Here is a 20468-nt window from a genome sequence, read left to right as displayed (position 1 = left end):
TTAGGGTACATGTGTGTGTGTGTGTGTGTGTGTGTGTGTGTGTGTGTGTGTGTGTACCAGCAGAGGCTGTGAGGTACTTACATAAGATGCGGTCATGAGGAGGGGGAATGGGACGCCCACACACCAAGCAGGTCCATCCATCCTGGTACCCAATCAAGGGTCCTCATTATCCACCAATCACGTGTATAATTAACGTGTACTCGACACTGCCAGTCATTACATCTGTAAATACAAATTCAAATAACTTGTTTCTTTTCTCTAAATGACTGTTTTTCTTTAATATCAACTTACTCTATCAAATAACATGTACAATTGCATGGCCAAGTAGTGTATGTGCATTATGTATGTACTCCTAAATTCCTTGCATTATACACAACGAAATTATGTACAGGACATTCTATATTCAACAATTGTTAATAAAACAGCATGACGTATAATTAATTATCATTCAATATAATCCTTCCTCCGACTTGTTCAATCCTCCAAATAATCAGAATTAATAGAAATAAAAAGTAGTAGTTATCCCTACAATGTCATTATTAGAAAACGAGAAAAAAAACGTTTATTTAAGGGTAACTCTGATATATTATCTTGTCTGGTGTCACAGACATTATAAAACAAACACGATTAATATTCTGGTAAACATTAACTCATTCCCTAGAAATTAATTTGTACATATTGTATATTCTGTGTCCTTACAAGACAGTTCTCTTAAAATCTAGAAATTTTACCAAGTTTAAATAGGAATAGCTCTCCTAAAATCTAGAAATCTTACCAAGTTTAAATAGGAATAGCTCTCCTAAAATCTAGAAATCTTACCAAGTTTAAATAGGAATAGCTCTCCTAAAATCTAGAAATCTTACCAAGTTTAAATAGGAATAGCTAGTTAAGTGTTGGACTCCGACAGATATTGACACTCTTCAATGTGATAAGAGACTGCTGTACTGCCAAAAATATTAGCAATTATGTTTCTATGATACATTAAATACACAGGAGCAATGCTTATAACAATTATAAAGTACAATAAAATACAATCATAATGTATAATACGATACAATCATAATCTATAATAAAATAATGAAAACATCACATTAAACGCTTTTCGGTAATTATTGAGCTGAATGGTGAGGTGTTTCTAATTTGTTAATAATGACGGAAATCATATGAATAAATTCATAATAATTATCATAATGCTATTCCACCTGCAATGACTACCTTCAAGAACATATACATATCTTTGTTTCTTTTTTTTTTTGAGATTTGTGGTATTCATTTTTCTATTTCGTAAAAGTCACAAACTCAATGAACATAAACTAATTTACCTAACCCATATATATATATATATATATATATATATATATATATATATATATATATATATATATATATATATATATTTAATCGTAAACCTTACAAGCTTGTAATGATGATGATGCTTATAAGAATATAAACACGTCATACTTTGTCTCTTAGATAAAGATTATCCAGTTTACAGCTCAGTATGTGACGCTACAGTCATTAATTAAACAACATACATACAGTTAGTCATGAATAACACAATTAAATAACATGGTAATTTGATTCATACCCTTCTGAAATGCGGTACGTCTCTTGCGCTCCACCTGCTGTACTTCAAGAAATTCTTAATGTACAATATAAGGAAATTCATTAAATTGTCTCAAAGATAGTCCGAAATAAAAATCATTCTGAAGATATTAGAAATCCCTTATGAACATCTCATGAATAATTACTATACTATTGAAGTTTGTCCTCGATATCGCACGTTTTCTGTAATCAACTTCTGAGAAAACGAATACTTACGATGGTAACTATGCTATTTGAAGCATTTCTTTAGAGAGAGACTTTTTTTTCTACCGATATCACGAATTTTCTCGAACACTACAGACTACTTGCGTTCACTAGAATGTAACCTTAAAAATGTCTAGTTTCAGTGAAAATGCTGCACGAGAACCGTACAAGTCTATGTTTCTTATCACTATGCTTAAAACATGATCATCGCGATATTTCACTTACGCAAGTTACGGATCACCGCGTATCATCAGACGGACATCTTACTCGTCCATCTTTAGGTAATTTACATCCCCACTGTGGTTGTGGGCTGCTGTTTTCTATTAACACAGCCACAGCTCTGGAGATAGTCTGCCGTGCGCGCAAACACAGCATTGAAATTTTGAGACACGGGACACACTCAAAAAAGGCTCAAGAAACAGGGCAACACGAGCGTAAAACTTTCCCCTAAGAGACACATAGTAATCACACACACTGAACAACGAATTCATTCTTTTTTTTTTACAGTGGAATAGACCACTAGCCGAATCAGCAGTGGGAGGAAGGTTCTATAGACCGATAAGACATATGGAAAAGACGTAAACAAGATGCTGAAGGATAAAAAGGTCTTATTCCACACAAAGGTCACTGTTCTCACGGAATTTCAACAAATGTGCAGGAAACGTGTGTAGATCCGCTTGACGGCTCTCATGAACGAGTGGCCAACACACGTCACTGAAGCAAGACAAAATGCCAAGAGGCGTGGTAGCGGAATAACGTCATACCCATCGATAAGAAAATGGAAAGAGGCGCTGAACGATGCACCACTCTCCCTGAAAAGTGAGGGTTCATCCAGTGTTTGGGAAAGTGTGTGAGAGGTGGAAGTTTAGAGCAACTGTGAATAAAAGCAAAGGTTGTTAGGTTTAGCAGTGCAGTGGGACAGGATAGTTGGGGTGTGAGCCTGAATAAAGAAAATTTGGAGGAAGTGAAGTGTTTCAGATATACCTAGCAGTGGACATAGCAGCAAAAAGAACAATGGGGGTGCAAGTGAGTCATAGGGTGGGTGAGGGGGCGAAGATTCTGGGAACACTGAGGAATATGCGGTAAAAGAGGTCGTTATCTGGGAGGGCAAAAACGGGTACGTTTAAAAGTATAGTAACCCTAGCTATGTTGTATTGATGTATGGCATGAGTTATATATAAGGATGTGAGGCAGCTGGTGGACGTGCTGAAAATGAAATATCTGAGAACAATATGTAGTGCGAGGTGGTTTGACTCGGTAATGAAAGGGTAAGAGAGATGGATGGTAATAAAAGAGGGTAGTTGAGAGAGAGAGAGAGAGAGAGAGAGAGAGAGAGAGAGAGAGAGAGAGAGAGAGAGAGAGAGAGAGAGAGAGAGAGAGAGAGAGCAGAAGAGGGTGCATTGAAATTCATTTATCTATTTATTTTTTTATTTTGTTTTGTCGCTGTCTCCCGCGTTAGCGAGGTAGCGCAATATATATATATATATATATATATATATATATATATATATATATATATATATATATATATATATATATATATATATATATTAATCAATCATGGAAACTGAAATGATTAACTTGGCAACCCAACACAGTGTTAGTCAGCTACTGTGTTAGTCACTTAAGTACCATACCTCCTCGTAGACAGTTACCCAGCCTGGGGTGGGGAGGAGGGGAAATAACATTCAACATCTACAAGGAAGTCCAGGTAAGCTGGCACCTCCATTTGCGACAAAAGGTGTCTTTATACAGAGTCCATGGCTCGCCCCCCCCCCCCCCCCTCTGTGAGGGTAATGAGCCAGTGTGTGTCTACAGGAGACACTGATAACTTCGACTCCAACAGGGCAACATGGGCCAGGCGAGGAGGTACGCAGCTTATGTGAGCTGAGGAGGAACGCAGCTTATGTGAGCTGAGGAGGAACGCAGCTTATGTGAGCTGAGGAGGAACGCAGCTTATGTGAGCTAAGGAGCCAGGCAGGGGTCCCAGCTGGCGCTGTTGTAGGAAACGCGAGCACAGGTGGGCCGGACGAAGGCTCATTGCTTGGCCACACATACACTCACACGCCCCACACAGACCCGGCTGCCGTACTGAACATCCAGTTAAGCCCATGTGTTACACACTCAAAGTGAACTTTTCGCGCCAGAGAACAAGAGGTCCCTTGCAAGCGTGAATTAGGACGTTCAGTTACTATTAGCGTTTGTGTTAGGATGGATGCCACATAATTTCCGACACTGTGAGTAGCCTTACCTGTCTATTACTACATAAACGTCCCCGGACCCATGCATAATGATTATGTTTGTAGTGTTGCAACTAGTTAGATCTTCACATTCCAGTCACCGCGTGCTTAAGCCCATTCAATTGTCATTTCATGGTTACCCATGGCATTCTATATAAATATTAAATGCAAAAAGGTTATTGGTTTTTCCTTAGCCTACAGGGATGTGAGTTAAGTATGCTTGGCAGTGTAATGGCCTAGTTGGGTTATCAATGTCTAAATTAAGGGGTTTTACGTAAACCATGGCTATGGGCCCCATGGTAATCTCACTTGAACATCATCAAATATCAAATAATAATAATATCTAGTTAGTACCGCTAGCAAGAATAACGTAACAACAGTATCTTCTCGCATTTTTTCCGAACCCCTACAGTATATATATATATATATATATATATATATACACTACCTCGTTCACGCGGGGAAAAAAAACGACCTTCAACAAAGAATGCGTGTACAAAACATCGCTACGCTGAAAGCCCAACCACCCAGACTCACTTTCAGCCGAAATACGTTTTGTTTAAAATTTTTTGGACGCGTCAAATTCTTAATGACAACCTCACGTTTTGTTTCAGAGAAAACGTAAGTAAGGAGTGACCGAACGCGTGACGAAAGCCTCCTCTTAAAAAACATGTTGTTATCATCCGCTTCATTTTGGTGTTGGCGTTCGTCCGCTCGGGGTGGGGTTCGAGGTGACGTGGCTTCTCCCACATCATGGGGGCGTAGTGGCCTTTGTGACGTGGACAGACAAAGAAGGAAACAACAGAACATATACAACATGTACTGAACAGGAATGTCTCCTGCTCAAATGTGTGTGTGTGTGTGTGTGTGTGTGTGTGTGGGCGCGTTCTTCACCAGCAACAATGAACATCACCGAGCCAAAGCTGTATGAATACGTAATTACGAACTAAACTGTTGCACTGAATACTAATGGTCCCCCCCCCACACACACACACACCTGCTAATGACCATCTGCATTGTTTCTATAAAGGGTTGTTGGCAACGATGACGCAGACACGACCCACTCCGTTCAAACGTGACGCAACGATGATACGGAAATGCCACACGCCACAGTGGTAACACGGCTCCCGAACTTATGATAATAATAATAATGACCCAAGATTCAAGCCATGGACAATTCTTCTGCTGGACCCACGAGGGATATGCCGATATAGACATGCGCTTAGAAACAACAACAACAACAACAATAATAATAATAATAATAATAATATACTAACGGGAAATTCTTATCTTTCGTCAGTCCCCCCCTCCCCTCCCCATCACCACATGTTCCACTGCCATGGACTGGGGTCTGTGGCATCCCTAACAGACCACAATACGACAAACATTTCCTGGTGTTGCAGCTCTCTCTCAATACTTCCACGTATGATGATGACCATTTCTTGTTCTCTTGCAACACAGAGCTCAATTACAGTCACACAGCAGTTACTCCCCACCCCAAGGGCAATACCTCAACCAAAACACAAACAACAGTTAATGAATATGAAAGAAAAAAAAAATAATATATATATAAAATCAGTCCACTAACTTGACCATGGAGAGTTGAATAAGGAAATGGCACACACCTCCCCACCCCCCACGCGCGCGCGAGGTAGCACTAGGAAAAGACAACAAAGGCCACATTCGTCCACGCTCAGTCTCTAGCTGCCCTGAATAATGCACCGAAACCACAGCTCCCTCTCCACATCCAGGCCCTACAGAACTTTCCATGGTTTACCTAAGACGCTTCACATGCCCTGGTATATATATATATATATATATATATATATATATATATATATATATATATATATATATATATATATATATAAACAGGACCAATGTTTATATAGAGAGTCATAGTTGTACGCTACACCCCTGACTAAAGGCTACTACAATCCAAGGCTGCGCTCCTTCCAGCAACAGGGAAGATCATACGGCCACTTTTCACACTTGGTGTAACCTCTTGCGCAAATGCCGTTCGGATCACAGGTAAGTTATCAGCACGTTAACAGCGGCTTCCCAGAACTGATACCCAGGAACAGAAGCATTCGACGTAACTGATTTCCGAGAAATGGTAATAGTTATCGGGATCTAAATCAGTAACAACTCGTGACCGAGAACACATCGTGCAGTTAAATGTGGTGACGTCACAATACATGTACCGTTAACGATGTATATTATTTTCTTTCTTTTTTTCTAAAGGCGAATAACCTTAACCTAGCCCTAAGCAACGTATGGACAAGGAAGTATAAAGTGTTATACCACGGCCCACGAACTTAACAACTGATATGTTGTTGTTGAAGGCTACAGTCACGGATGAAAGTCCACATCAAGGCCGGGCCTTAGTTGAAATATAAAGAGGATTATGAAAGGAAAAAAGAAAAGACAAGGGAAAGTATTTACGAACTTTGGAGGAAGTGAAAAACGTGTCATTTGAAACAGGCCAGGTCATAGTTATGGGTAAAAAGTAGGAGAGGATACAGAGTTCCAAACCTTAGGCGTGTAGGGAAAGAAGCAGGTATCAAAACAGCCCACCCTCGAGTTGTTCATGGACACATAATAATAATGTGAAGTAGCAGTTTACCGAGGAGTGCGTGGTCTAGCTGGTGGTGTGGGCACGAAAGCAGCAAATTCTTGGAGGCAAAAACCTAACACTAACACGGAAACCACAAGATGTTGACTACAAATCTGTTAACTACCCCGGGAGTGGGTGAAGTACCTGAAGTATTTTGCTTCTAGTGTGCATTACGTCGTACTACCTCACCTTAACAACACCTCTTACGTAACATTTCTCACATGTCTCTCGTATCTCCGATATCGTAATTCCTACTGAAAACTACTTATCTGCCATCGTCCTTATCTCTTACCAACAGATGTGCCAATTGTCAGAATTTCATCGATATCTTTCATAATATTTGTCTCCCATTTTCTTCTGTTCGCATCATTTTCCTCAGCTTTCAAAAAAAATAAGAGAAACATCTTCCTTCGCTTACGATTGTCGCTGGTGTCCACAAACAGGACTTCACATTCATGTTCTGGCGCGCCACGTAACATCACCACCACTCAGAAAATCAAGTTGTGAATATCATGAGAAACACAAGTCCACATCAAGGCCTGGTCTTACTTGAAACATAGAGGTTTTAAAACATTTATCTAGAAGGTTCTAGGTTTACAGTTCCCAATACTCTCTAAACTAGGTACATAAGCAAACATCAAAAATCAATTTATCTATAGAGCCTTTCGAGCAAGTTGGTCTACGCGGCAGTTAATAAATCTACGTATTTTTTCGGAAATCATATCTTTAAGTCAGGTATTCTTGACTTCCCTGCGTCACTCACGTTAACAACCACTGGTCTAAACGACCCTGTTTTCAAGGAATGTGTTGGTTTCATGTAAAATCTGACCCGCTTGTAATCTACGCTTGTCCACAAATTAAATCAAGTGATAGTTTCATCAATATGTAAATATCAACTGCAAGACAAAGTCATATTACTTATCTAACTTTTACAATGGCCCTTAACTGCTGTCATTGGTTAGGCAAAACGTTGTCTCCCAACACAGTGCCTTAGAAACTTTCCCATTACTGGTTCATGACAGGGAAATAGCGCAGCAGCTTCTCTTTGTTATACCGTCCTTAAACTTGCTAATTATTCAAATCATCCCTTCATGACTCAGGGGTAATACCAGCGAGCGGAGGGGATCCCCCCCACGTTCACTGTTGGGGAAAGTGAAGCCAACAACAAATGATCTATACATTCAAAACAACTCACTCCCCCTCCACCACTCTCTTTAATTTCACATTATCCAACAGTCATAGATTTTAAAGCTTTTTCCAAATGTTTAAGAGGCCAAACCAAGCCGGTAACAGCACTGCATAAAAGACAAACGGTATACGAAGGAAAAAGTTACACATCACACAATAATCGTAACGTGCAGTACAAAAATATCCGCTTCGGGAAGCAGGGGAATTTGCATACGTATTCACATGTGGTGTTGCACGGTCGGGTCGTGTACGCGTCGCAACCGGGACGCTGGGTCTCACAGCGTCATCACCAAAGTGCATTCACACTCTGTTCATACGTCCGCACTACTTCACTGGACTTAAAATAGCAACGCCAATTTATTTTACACTTAATATGTACCGAGGACATCTGCGAGGAAGGACGTGAATCATTGTGCGACTACACACTGGCCCACTCAAACGTAATGCAGCAAGAACTGGCGGAAGCTCGGTACCACATGAAACGTATGAAGGCTCACAATCCGTCTATAACGTTTTCCTCTCCGGAGTATAAATAGCATCTGTACACGTACACCACTACAGAGGACTGACACCCATAACCTACGAAGGTGGTCGGGTTTAGCAGAACTCACAGCAGCTCTGAAGCGACTGCGTCTACTTGATGAAGTAAGCAAGCACATTGATGTATTTATTACGTGTACGTGGAGGTTCCACAGCTGTGGCCTTCCCTATCATACTTTATCATTTTCAGCTATTTTGTGAGGTCAAACTATAGTCAAAAGAAACTAGGAAAACTGATTACTTTTTGTGTACATCGGTAAAATGTTGGGCATATGGAACATCTTGTGTATATATATATATATATATATATATATATATATATATATATATATATATATATATATATATATATATATATATATAAAGTAAAAATGAAAGTGGGAAAGAGAAGCGTGATTATTGGTGCCTATGCACCTGGGCATGAGAAGAAAGATGAGAGACAAGTGTTTTGGGAGCAGGTGAGTGAGTGTGTTAATAGTTTTGATGCGCTAGATCGAGTTATAGTGATGGGTGATTTGAATGCAAAGGTGAGCAATGTGGCAGTTGAGGGAATAATTGGTGTACATGGGGTGTTCAGTGTTGTAAATGGAAATGGTGAAGGGCTTGTAGATTTATGTGCTGAAAAAGGACTGGTGATTGGGAATAACCTGGTTTGAAAATAGATATATACATAAGTATACGTATGTAAGTAGGAGAATATCATCCAAGACATCAAATAAATATTCTAAAAGGTCCTCAACTGGAACTTTAGTGAAAAGTGAGGAAACATCAGAGCTAACTAGTTTGAAATCAAAATTAATATTGATATTGTTTAGCTTGTTGACTAAATCTACATTGTTCATGATATTAGAATTTGATACCTTACCCACTAAAGGGCTTAATAAAGAAACTAAAGTACTAAGTAATCTTTATATGGAATTTTTTGAAACAAAATTACTAAAGGATATCTTACCTTCTAATGCAATTTGGTTTAGGTATGTAGATGATGTTCTTTGTGTTTGGCCAACAAATGAAAATATAAATATTTCTCCCCTTACTTAACAATTTCGTACCTTCCATCAAATTTACTGCAGAAATGACAATAATGGTATGTTACCATTTTTAGAATGCATGATCCATAGACAAGGAAACTAGTATAAGTTTAGCATATACAGAAAACCTACCAATGTATGCTCATATATCCATTATTACTCATATCAACATGACCGAGTTAAATTATCATTTCAATCTATGTTCCTTAGGGCATTACGTATTTGCAGAGTTTATTGATGATGAGTTTGAGAAGATATATTCTATTGGATCTAAGTTAAAGTACCCTAGATCTTTCAGTGATAAATCCCTTAAGTTAGCAAAGAAATCATTTTATAGAGCTGAGCCCAAACCTCCCAGTGACACCAAGAATCTTTTAGTTCTCCCTTTTAATAATAATTTCACTTTGCCTCCCATGTTGCTAAAATCCTTTAATGTAAATGTTGCCTTTAGCAACAATAATACTATAAAGAATATCTTAATCAGGAATTGACCAGAAAATTCTCTTGGTTGCATCTATAAAGTGCCTTGTGGAAACTGTGATAAATCTTATGTTGGTCAGACTGGTAAGGATCTTTCTGTTGGACTTAAGCAACATAAATATAGTATAAGAACGGGACAAGAATCAAATGCCTTGTTTAATCATGTTAAAAACTATGATCATTGTACTGACTGGAGTAACACCATCTTAGTTATTAACTCGTAACTCTATTACCAAGAGAAATATAATTGAATCTTCTATTATCAAATACACAAAGAATTATAATCTTAATATTAGTGATGGTCTATACAAATTAGATAACTTTATTGTAGATAAGATTTGTAAAATGATAAGTTTATGAACGCTCGTTGTATGTTTTGGACAATTACATGTTTACCAAATGGCGTCCTAGCTTTGTCTCTTCGATGTATTTCAACTGACTGTTATATTTCTCTCTTGTGTCTCCCCTGATGATGTGATTATTACACGAAAGTGCACTTGGGAACTTTTCGTGTTTCATTTTCCCCGTGGACTCATAGGAATATATATATATATATATATATATATATATATATATATATATATATATATATATATATATATATATATATATATATCAGGCACATTTTGGGGGCACCATAAAAATAAGTTATGGATATGGATGAAAAGCATCACTTTACTGCTTAAATTTAGTTTAAATGATTTAGGTCAAATAAGCAAGACGTTACATTCTTCTTTTCAAAGTGATAAATCGTCTATTGTCGTCACGTAAATTGTGAAGTAATAACTCAGTGAAACTGAAGCAGCAACGAACAGGCAAATGAAAACCTTGCCTCACCATAATATACGTTCATTTGAAATAGACCAACAATGCTGTTAGAATCGTTCTGCTACCATATTGATTTCAGGCAGTTCTACGACGTAAACACACGTTAAGAACAAACTTTTCATAAACTGACGGCAAGTAACACGGTAACATCAAAAAATAAATGGTAAATTAAGTTTGGCATTGAAGAGTAAGTGCGGCTTTCAAGTTTTATCAATTTCTAAAAGTGCTTACCTTGTCTTTCCTCAATATTTTCCCCCACCATCATTAAATCTAATATTAACCTAAAATGGAATGCTACAAATAATGGTCATCCTGTCTCTACCACAATGACCGTTTTATTTACCATACTATACAGTATTACGTTCGCCTATTCCTCTCCGACCCATTTTCTATGTTCACCTCATCCAGTCTACGAATGTTTAAAAAATGTTATTCATTAATACATGCAGAGCTGGGAAGCTAAAGCAACCCCCTGCACCTTAGTACAAGCCTTCCTGAAACTACATATGAATATAACAAGTTCAAATATGTTTTAGATGGAAAGATAAAATCATTTAACTACATCACCCAACTCCCCCATTTCCCGCCAAGACAGAGAAACAAGTTTACCTTTTTTTTTTCCATTTTTCCAGTGGAAAACTTCCTAGTTCACGCCTTTTCTCGCAATCCCCGATTTCTCCTTTGTCTCCGTAAAGCACTGATGATAATCACGTAGTCTGACATGAGTGAAGGCAAGCGTGTAAAGCACTTTAGTGCAGCTTGCTGTTGACACTACGTCCTAGTACCTGTCAAATGAAGCGAACGCTTATTTACTGATCACGTCATCAAGGTGCTCCCGTTCCAATGTTTGAAAATGGGGCGAATTTATTTGCGTAAACGTAGATTCTTAGAAAAATATGCCTGTTACTTTGATTTCATTTCCATTGATGATCTCTCAAAAAAGTGGGAAATACAAAAATGATATAAAATTTCAGCAAAATATGAACTCACACTACAAACGTTTGCAGTCATTAGTTACCTACAGTGTTTGATTGTACTACATATACATTCATGCTAAGTCCTCTCTCTCTCTCTCCTTCAATCTCTTCAAGTGTCTGACATATATTTAGCTTCCCTCTTCCTGACATTAAAAAAAAATAAACGGTATCCATTACGACTAAAATCAAAATACCCTGTGACGAATCATGACATTTCTGTTCTGTGACTTCATTTGAATACCTTCCTGAAAGTTGGAAACTTCTAATATCAATTCTATTCTTCATTTTCAGGTTGAAAGACCTTCAAGGCCAGTCGCCATCTGAACAAATGAAGATGATGTAAGGAGAACTACCCCCTCCCAAAGCTTTGTCACTATACAACCGTGGGTGTTTCCTACCGTCTCGTCTGAACCTTATAAGAAGACGACGTGTGATTATATATATATATATATATATATAAAAAGAAGAATATCGTTCAGATTGCTTCCCCGAGTGGTAATCTGTGATAATAACACCAGCTGTAACCAAGCAAATGTAAGGCCCTCTACACACTTCAATCAATGAGCTGTATTGGACTCCCTGCTGACAGTCTCAGACTTTGGGCTGTTCCTTCAGTGGTAGCTGCCCAACCCCTGATTTCACCCTAAGGGTTGTTACCTTAGTGGTGGACTTCACACCATCCACTTCACCCTAAGGGTTGTTTCCTTGGTGGTGGACTTCACACCATCCACTTCACCCTAAGGGTTGTTACCTTAGTGGTGGACTTCACATCATCTACTTCACCCTAAGGGTTGTTACCTTAGTGGTGGACTTCACACCATCCACTTCACCCTAAGGGTTGTTACCTTAGTGGTGGACTTCACATCATCCACTTCACCCTAAGGGTTGTTACCTTAGTGGTGGACTTCACACCATCCACTTCACCCTAAGGGTTGTTACCTTAGTGGTGGACTTCACACCATCCACTTCACCCTAAGGGTTGTTTCCTTGGTGGTGGACTTCACACCATCTACTTCACCCTAAGGGTTGTTACCTCAGTGGTTGACTTTACACCATCCACTTCACCCTAAGGGTTGTTACCTTAGTGGTGGACTTCCCACAATCCACTTCACCCTAAGGGTTGTTACCTTAGTGGTGGACTTCACACCATCTACTTCACCCTAAGGGTTGTTACCTCAGTGGTTGACTTCACACCATCCACTTCACCCTAAGGGTTGTTACCTTAGTGGTGGACTTCCCACAATCCACTTCACCCTAAGGGTTGTTACCTTAGTGGTGGACTTCACACCATCTACTTCACCTTAAGGGTTGTTACCTTAGTGGTGGATTTCACACTATCCACTTCACCCTAAGGGTTGCTACCTTAGTGGTGGACTTCACACTACTTATTTCACCATAGGGTTGTTCTCTAGGTGGAAAACTTCACACTATCCACTTTATCCCAAAGATTTTCACCATATACAATCACATCACACTAAAGATTGACTCTTAAGTGGTAGACTTCACACAACTTCACTCTTAGGATTGACTACATACACACAACACCTTAGAGCTCGTCTCCTAAGTAGACTTATTGCTAACAACTACTGTGGTGTTCTATACATTTCATGCCAATTATAAGACTCACCATTATAAGTCTCCCCACACCCTATAAAAGTTAGGATTCATTAGTTAGAGAAATATTGACACTACTCACATTAGTGTTGCATTACTCAACTATAAAAGTCATATTTTCATAACATGCACTCTGCGGTATATACAAAGAAAAGGATTATTTTCCTCTTATAAACATATGCACAAGATTTTTATCAACATACTTTAGACATTTAGTGAACAGCCAACCCTTTAACATGGCTCCTCCCTACGCCCTTGGCCATCACATACGTTCTCTTGTCAGGATCCCTGGAAGCGGCCATGATGTGTCAGTCTGTCAAACCCAGCTTGACCTGTCTAAAGTGTCTTCCATCACAGCAGCTAACCCTATGAACAAGCAACTCTTATCAATAATCAACACAAAACAGGTTGAAAGTCTATTAAGCCTCAGTCAGGATGGAGAGAATGGGTCATCATTGGCAAGACAACAGCAAAAGACAATCACAGCTCGGACCAGACAGCAGAAGACAGCCACATCTCAAAAGAGTGCAGCTTCTAAGGACCGAGGCAAGCGCAAAAGAGACAGTAATGCAAAGGAAGAGATGCATCAGCCCAAATGTAAGAAGAGCAAGTGTTGTGAAAATGACCCTCAAAGTCATGATGCCAAAAGTTCTTCTGTACTAAGCCACACCAGAGTAAAATTATTTCCTCTTCCTCAGCCAGTTAAAGTAACACTATGTCAAGTGCACCATTCTAAGCATGTACCCCAGCCACTAATGGTACGTCAGCAAGTGCAGAAAAGCCTGAAAGTACCTCAGCCACTCATTGTAAACTCATCACATCACCAGAACCAGAATCTACTCATTCCACCTGGTATCAAAACTATATCACTATCAGATGTGGTACAACAAACTTATATACTAAGGAACGAGAATGCAGAGCTGCAGGCAAGGCTGGCACTGTTTAAACAGCTATTCATGGACAAACAGAAACTAATCTCTGTAGTAAGAACCCTAGGATTGACAGTCATCTAGGTCTTAAATAAGAGGTATCTAAACAGTACATGGTATTAATATCCAAGATCAAATAATAAGGTTAATCTATTATTTTGATGCATATACCTCTGACATAGTTTAATGCTCTTAACAATTTGGTATAACATCTTTGTTAATGTAGGATGTTAAAATAATATCTGTATTTGCACTACAATTGTTTGAAGCAACTACTAGTCAACCCATTTTAGTTTCAAATTGTTTACCCCTTGGTATATGTAAAGACTGCTTTTTCATATTCATCATGATGCAGAAGCAAACTTTTGACATATTCTTAAATTTGTTTAAACAACCAGTTACTTTACATTATTCATCTCCTTAATTTCTATTTCTAGATAATCCTGCCTTTGGGCTGTTTTTTTTCTTTTTACTTTATTTCTTTTTGCAAAGTAAGATTCTTTGCAAAATTCATAGATAATAAAATTTTTGGTCATATTTTGCATGTGTTAGAAAGGTTCTGTTCTGATTTTTATATTGTACAGTTTGTTAGCACAAACCAACTATGCTGAAAATTCCTAATTGAACTTTTTGTACTTTCATATCTGAGTGACATATTCTATTTATGCTATGTTGACTTACCTGCCCTTTTATAACCTAACCAGAGCATTAAGACATATGATGATCATGAAGTCTTTAAGGATTAACATTTGACTGACTGATCTGTTGTTTTATATTTCATGATATGGCTCAGTGTCTGTATAACAAATATGGCCCACTGTGGAATCGTTTAAAGTATCATTACTGTTGCTTAATCAATTTAATCTAAAACAAAACATAGATACAATAAATGCTGATTACATCTCAAATTGTGCCTATACTATACAAACTGTAGAAATTTCATACAATAAAGTGTAAATCGCATGAAATTTGGTAAAGTTTAATGCATGACAGACCCAGTTTCTATCTATTCATGGATATATGAAGAAGATGAGCAAAGAAAGGCTGATGAAGAGAATATATGCTTCATAAGTGGAAGATGGAGGGAGGAAAGGGAGACCAAGAGGGAACTGGCTCTCACGACTTTTAAATGCATTTAGAGTACAGTTACATTTCACACTCTTGGGACTTTCATACCTGCCAAGCATTTGATGAATTGTATGCAATTCTAATGCTCGCCTTACTAAAATTAATTTCCACCTATTCATTTCCAATTATTTTCACTTATTTCATGTCAGAATTGTGCATATGCAACCAATGTCCAGGTGCAAGAAATTTACTCAACTTAATGAGGTGTTCACCGGAACCTTTCAACCCTAGGGAGACTATTTTTCTGCTCCTGATTGTCATGTAGCCTTGAAGCTGAAGGAGCCTCACAAATGTGGTCCTGGGTTTGTATGAAATAACATCCTTTACATAAATATTTCATACTTTACATGTTATCCAAACACGTCAGACAAATAACCTCCAAAATTGAAAATTTTGAGATCTGTTATGGCTCAGGTCACAGGCACTTAAGATTTGAAAATGAGTAAAGAGAATCTTATATTTCAAAATTGGACAGACTGAACTTTGTAAGCATTAAATTAGAGGAAGAGTACATAAGACGAGACAGTGCCACATAGCTACATATGGGAAGGCCTCTATTCATAGTGAATTTGCACATTAAAGAGAAAGACCATCTCTAAGGCAACTTCCTCTCTCCAGAAAACAGTATCAATGGTGGTCTATGATATGATCATAAACAGGAAAGAAAAGAACCTAACTGTGAGTATGTTTATTGATTATTGCACAGGGTATGGTCTCTGCAAGTAGTGGAATGATCGCCCTGGGTGCAAAATCCTGCTCTTGCTGAAATATTGTCAAACTATTATACAATAATACCAAAAAAGTAACACAACCATACAAGTTTTCATCTATGGATTTAATTAAGAGCTATAAGTTTACCAATTGCAATACACATCTAAAAAATTTACTCTTTAAAATATAGTATAGTATGAAACAAAAACTAAAATATATTTCCCACTAAATCAGCAAGATATCAACTCTAAAATACTACTTAAAAGAGCTAGAGGAAACAAAAATTCCAAAAAGTTAACTGACAATAATGCTATGATGGATTCAAAAGCATCACAGCCAATTTGTTTAAGAGTAAGGAGAAGACACCACAGGGTGTCGAGAAGTATATACACATTTGTCATATATACATGTGCAGGTCTACCTACATTTCAAGGGAGCTATGGTGGTAAGGAAATAAAAGCAATTTACCACTTGCACTTTTGTAAATGATGACATGCATTTCACTCGGTAAGTAAAATTTTCTTAGTTTTTGATGGCATATGTAACCTTCTCATAACTGTGGGTAACAAACACACAACTCTTGTTTTAAAAAGAAAACCATATGTTATGAATATGCGTAAATATATAATGTAGCGTGATATCAACGAAATTCCACAGTTTAAGATAAAAACAATGAGAGATTCATCACTATTTTGTTGTGAGCTATCCCTTAATCATCTGGTAAAATATCAATCTATACATGTAATATTTCAGAATTTCAAACAGTAGGGAATCAAATATTTCAAGGTAAGGTTATATAAAACTGTTAACAAATGAATGTTAATATATCGGCACAAAGACCAACAAGGTGTTTCATTTAATTCATAAAAAGATTCAACACTTAATAACAACTATATACAGTATGCATGTGATGACATTTAATAAGCTTTGGGATTTGAGTTCTTTTAGGAGAAAGTGCCGTTACTCCTTTCAACAGTTCATATAAAGCGATCCCACCATATCCCCCTTCCTGGCAATATCAGCCAAGGTACAGGGCTCCTTACTGGAGCTCACATTTATTTGAGCAGCAAAATAGTTCACCAAGTTCTTCTTAAGGCTCATTTTCATCACAGTACCAAGAAAATCTAGGCTGAGTTGACCATTGCTACTCAAGGAGAAATGCATAATAATAATAGTAATAATAATAATAACAATAATAATGATGCCTAACAATGGATACTGACAGTAATCCCTCACAATGGATGATTAAACAGAATAACATAAAGGTTTACTGACTGCAAATCACTAAACATTTGGTACTGTATATATTTCATATGAAAAAATAGCATGACACAGTGTATTTTGATATCCTCACTGTGAGAGCTATTTGTACCATCATAAAAAATTTGACTAGACAGCATTCACTGAGAGATCTACATCAGTGCTCTCCGAGTTCATAAACTACATTACCTTACTCTCCAATTCATCCTAAGGATATTCCAAGCTGTACCATAAAATGTGCTTTTACAGAATTCAATACACTGCAATGAAATAAAAGAATTAAGAATTATAAAAGAAACTATTGTAGGAAACAGGTTCCAGTAAAATAAGAAATACCAACAGCACTACTAATTACGTAGCAATATTACAGTTTGTGCTACATAGTCTACTAATATATTAGGTAAACTACAATCTCCCATTTTTACTACAGTTGCATAGCACTGTAACCAGTACAATTTTTGATAAAGGTGGTGAGGAAAATAATGTTTTATCGGCTACAGGAAGCAGCAGGTTGTAATACTGACAACAACATATGAAGCATAACAGTTCTCCAGTCTAGTTTTAATGCTTCTAAAAATTTTAAACATCAAGCCTCACTTCCTTTTTTTTTTGCATATCCTAATTCAGAGTAAAAAAAGAAATCTACACAATTTTGTTTCCTGTATAAAAAGCCAGTATCCATGATTGGTCACTGTACAAGCATATTAACTCCTACAAGGGGCATCTAAATCAGAAGTGCCTTTACAAATGATGACAACAAGAAAGCATGCCTACTGATATTTTCAACTTTTTAATTTCCTCTACCTGAATTACTATTGTGGATACTGATTGTTAATCCATGCTACATGCAATTCTATCATAAAAAAAGATTAAAATGTAATAAAGGAAAAATACAGCAGTCATCTTCCAAGAGTTCTCTTTTCTACCATGAAGTAACCCCTCATAAAAATTTCTTTGGTCCTTTGTGGTATTTAAAAATAATCAACAAATCCATCCTCCACCACTGTCTATATCAAGCAACCATCTTCTTGAATGGTAGTAAATACTCTAACGTACCACTGATACAGTATTTAAGCTGAGGTACTAATGTCAAATTAAGGATATGATGGTCTATAATATGTCTGATACTCTTCATTTCAAGTAGTGGTGTTGATGGTCTTGCTCAGACAGTGGGATTCTGCAGGGGATTTTCTGTAATTCGGATATCTTTCACACTTGTTGTGGAACCGTTGACCGATGTGAGAGACGCTTGTCGGGAACCAATGCCACGAGAGTGTACTGCTGTGATAAAAAAAAGGGGGGGGCTTTTGGTAAAAATACACAGAAAGAAACTACTAAACATATACTAAAACTTCTCTTTCTTTTGGGAGTTCATTAGTATATTTCTGGGAACATAGTAAGATAAAAAAAAATTTAGTATCTAGACCAAATTTCCTTACTGCTCCAAAACATGTGTACATACCAATATGTAAAAGTTACAATGAGAATGATTAAGAACTTCATCTATACAGACAGGAATTTTTTTCTTTAGAATATAGATCATGTATCTATTCATATGTATGTATGTATGTATGTGTATGACCACTTAACGGTGATGACTTTATGAAAGGCAAGTTCTACACTTGTGGGGTCCAAGCTCTTAAACTTCTTTAATATGATACAACTTTTCAAATTTCAGTGCAATGACTACATTCACAACTCTATTACTCAGCCTATTTCTGCCATACATCATTCTCTTACAAATGGATTGCTTTAAAACACTAATAGTGTATGTCTTGTTCAGTTTTTGCTATTAACTCCTACTGATCTCTCTTTAGTAATTTCAAAGAATGGTTCATTCTTCATACAGAAAATGTGCCTTCTCAATCACCCTAAAGTGGCATTCCAGTGACGAGCTAGGTAATGTGAAATCCCTAAAGTCCCTTTCACACATACATTCATGTTGGTCATTTTTTGCAGAACTCGGTAACATCTTTAAACCTTTCACTATGCCCTATGTTCATTACTTAGTAGTTAGGTTAAGCTTACTCCCTTTGCAAGCTGATACAATGCAGGCAATTCTTTACTTATGTTATGAGTCTAGCATCTATCACAAACATATTCAACTATGATCATATTGAAGTGAGACTAACTGGAAAAATTCTTGTTTTACTAAGCAGGTAGTGAATGTCTGCAGTTGTCTAAAACTCAGCAACTGTGCTGAGTGTTCTGTGTTGAGTAGTTTGCATCTCTATTTTACTCATTTCTGACAGGGTGGATGACTAGGCAGTTGAGGCATATTCTAGGTGGAAGCAAATGAGCTGTTTGTACAGGATATAGTACCGGTTTAAATATAGAACCAATAAGTGTTCTGTGGGCATTTATTTGGTGCCTTTCTGTTGATGTTTGTGTTGACAGGAGTGAATGGCATTTGTGTATTGTATGTGATATCTAATATGACAAGAGTTTCACAGAGTGGAAGTTAACCATACATACATAAATACATATGAATATAAATGACCATTATGAGAGTGTGAGAGAATGTAAGCACATGTCACTGACAAAAATATGAAACAAAATCAACACTATAAAATTTCAGAGCTGAATTATGAAAAGTCTGATTTTAATCAGACACACAAAGAAATGATGGTTTGTTGATATCACACTGTACATAAGCTATAATGAATAACTCATACTGTAATGTGTCCACAGTAAATTTCCATTAATTAGTACCATGAAGCAGATAAAAGCATGCATCATCAGTAGACAAAAAAGTTGTAGGTATTGTATACTGCAAATCTAATGTAAAAACTATACCATTATAAAAGATATAGAATCATGCACTTGTATGAAGAGTGCATGTAAATATAACTTATGTATGTATCCATCCATGCATGCAAAATGTACATAAGCATGCATGTACAATACATACAGTACCTATAATTCAATATGCATGGGCATATATGTTCATTTATAATGAACACTGTATACATAGCATGAAAGTATGTAATGATGTATCTATTGGTTGTACCTTGTAAACTATTACTATGTTCACAAGAAATAGGTGCTTATCATGAAAATGGGTTGATTTACTACCAGATAACATATCATATATACTTTCATTCAACATGCACATT

The 20468-nt window shown here is 37.2% G+C and overlaps 2 protein-coding genes and 2 long non-coding RNA genes across 21 annotated transcripts in view; 2 read left to right on the top strand and 2 right to left on the bottom strand.

Moving 5' to 3' along the window:
- sim (bHLH transcription factor single-minded) overlaps positions 1-13640 on the bottom strand; it is a 97041-nt gene extending 83401 nt beyond the window's left edge. For both annotated transcript variants that reach the window (XM_071667559.1, XM_071667562.1), the window contains exons 1-3: positions 13528-13640; positions 11343-11518; positions 82-222 (exon numbers count right to left, since the gene is read on the bottom strand). The gene's annotated coding sequence lies outside the window, so the exon portion shown is untranslated. The remainder of the gene's footprint in view (positions 1-81; positions 223-11342; positions 11519-13527) is intronic.
- LOC139751728 (uncharacterized) lies at positions 3442-4228 on the top strand. The gene is made up of 2 exons (XR_011713409.1): positions 3442-3520; positions 3656-4228. It is a non-coding gene; the product is annotated as an uncharacterized lncRNA (long non-coding RNA).
- On the top strand, positions 7460-16741 carry LOC139751900 (uncharacterized). Its single transcript, XR_011713445.1, has 2 exons — positions 7460-8499; positions 12002-16741. It is a non-coding gene; the product is annotated as an uncharacterized lncRNA (long non-coding RNA).
- Positions 16057-20468, bottom strand: part of MESK2 (misexpression suppressor of KSR 2) — a 154433-nt gene continuing 150021 nt past the window's right edge. For 16 of the 17 annotated variants that reach the window (XM_071667566.1, XM_071667575.1, XM_071667564.1 and 13 more), the window contains one exon: positions 16057-18633. In XM_071667566.1, coding sequence (XP_071523667.1) covers positions 18515-18633 — 119 coding nt within the window. In that variant the 3' untranslated portion in view covers positions 16057-18514. The remainder of the gene's footprint in view (positions 18634-20468) is intronic. The other variant, XM_071667565.1, reaches the window with a different exon arrangement.

This window comes from Panulirus ornatus, chromosome 12, assembly GCF_036320965.1.
Source record: "Panulirus ornatus isolate Po-2019 chromosome 12, ASM3632096v1, whole genome shotgun sequence".
In the NCBI taxonomy this organism is placed as follows: domain Eukaryota; kingdom Metazoa; phylum Arthropoda; class Malacostraca; order Decapoda; family Palinuridae; genus Panulirus; species Panulirus ornatus.
Note: the sequence above shows the minus strand (reverse complement) of the source record. Positions and strands in the feature narration are given on the sequence as shown.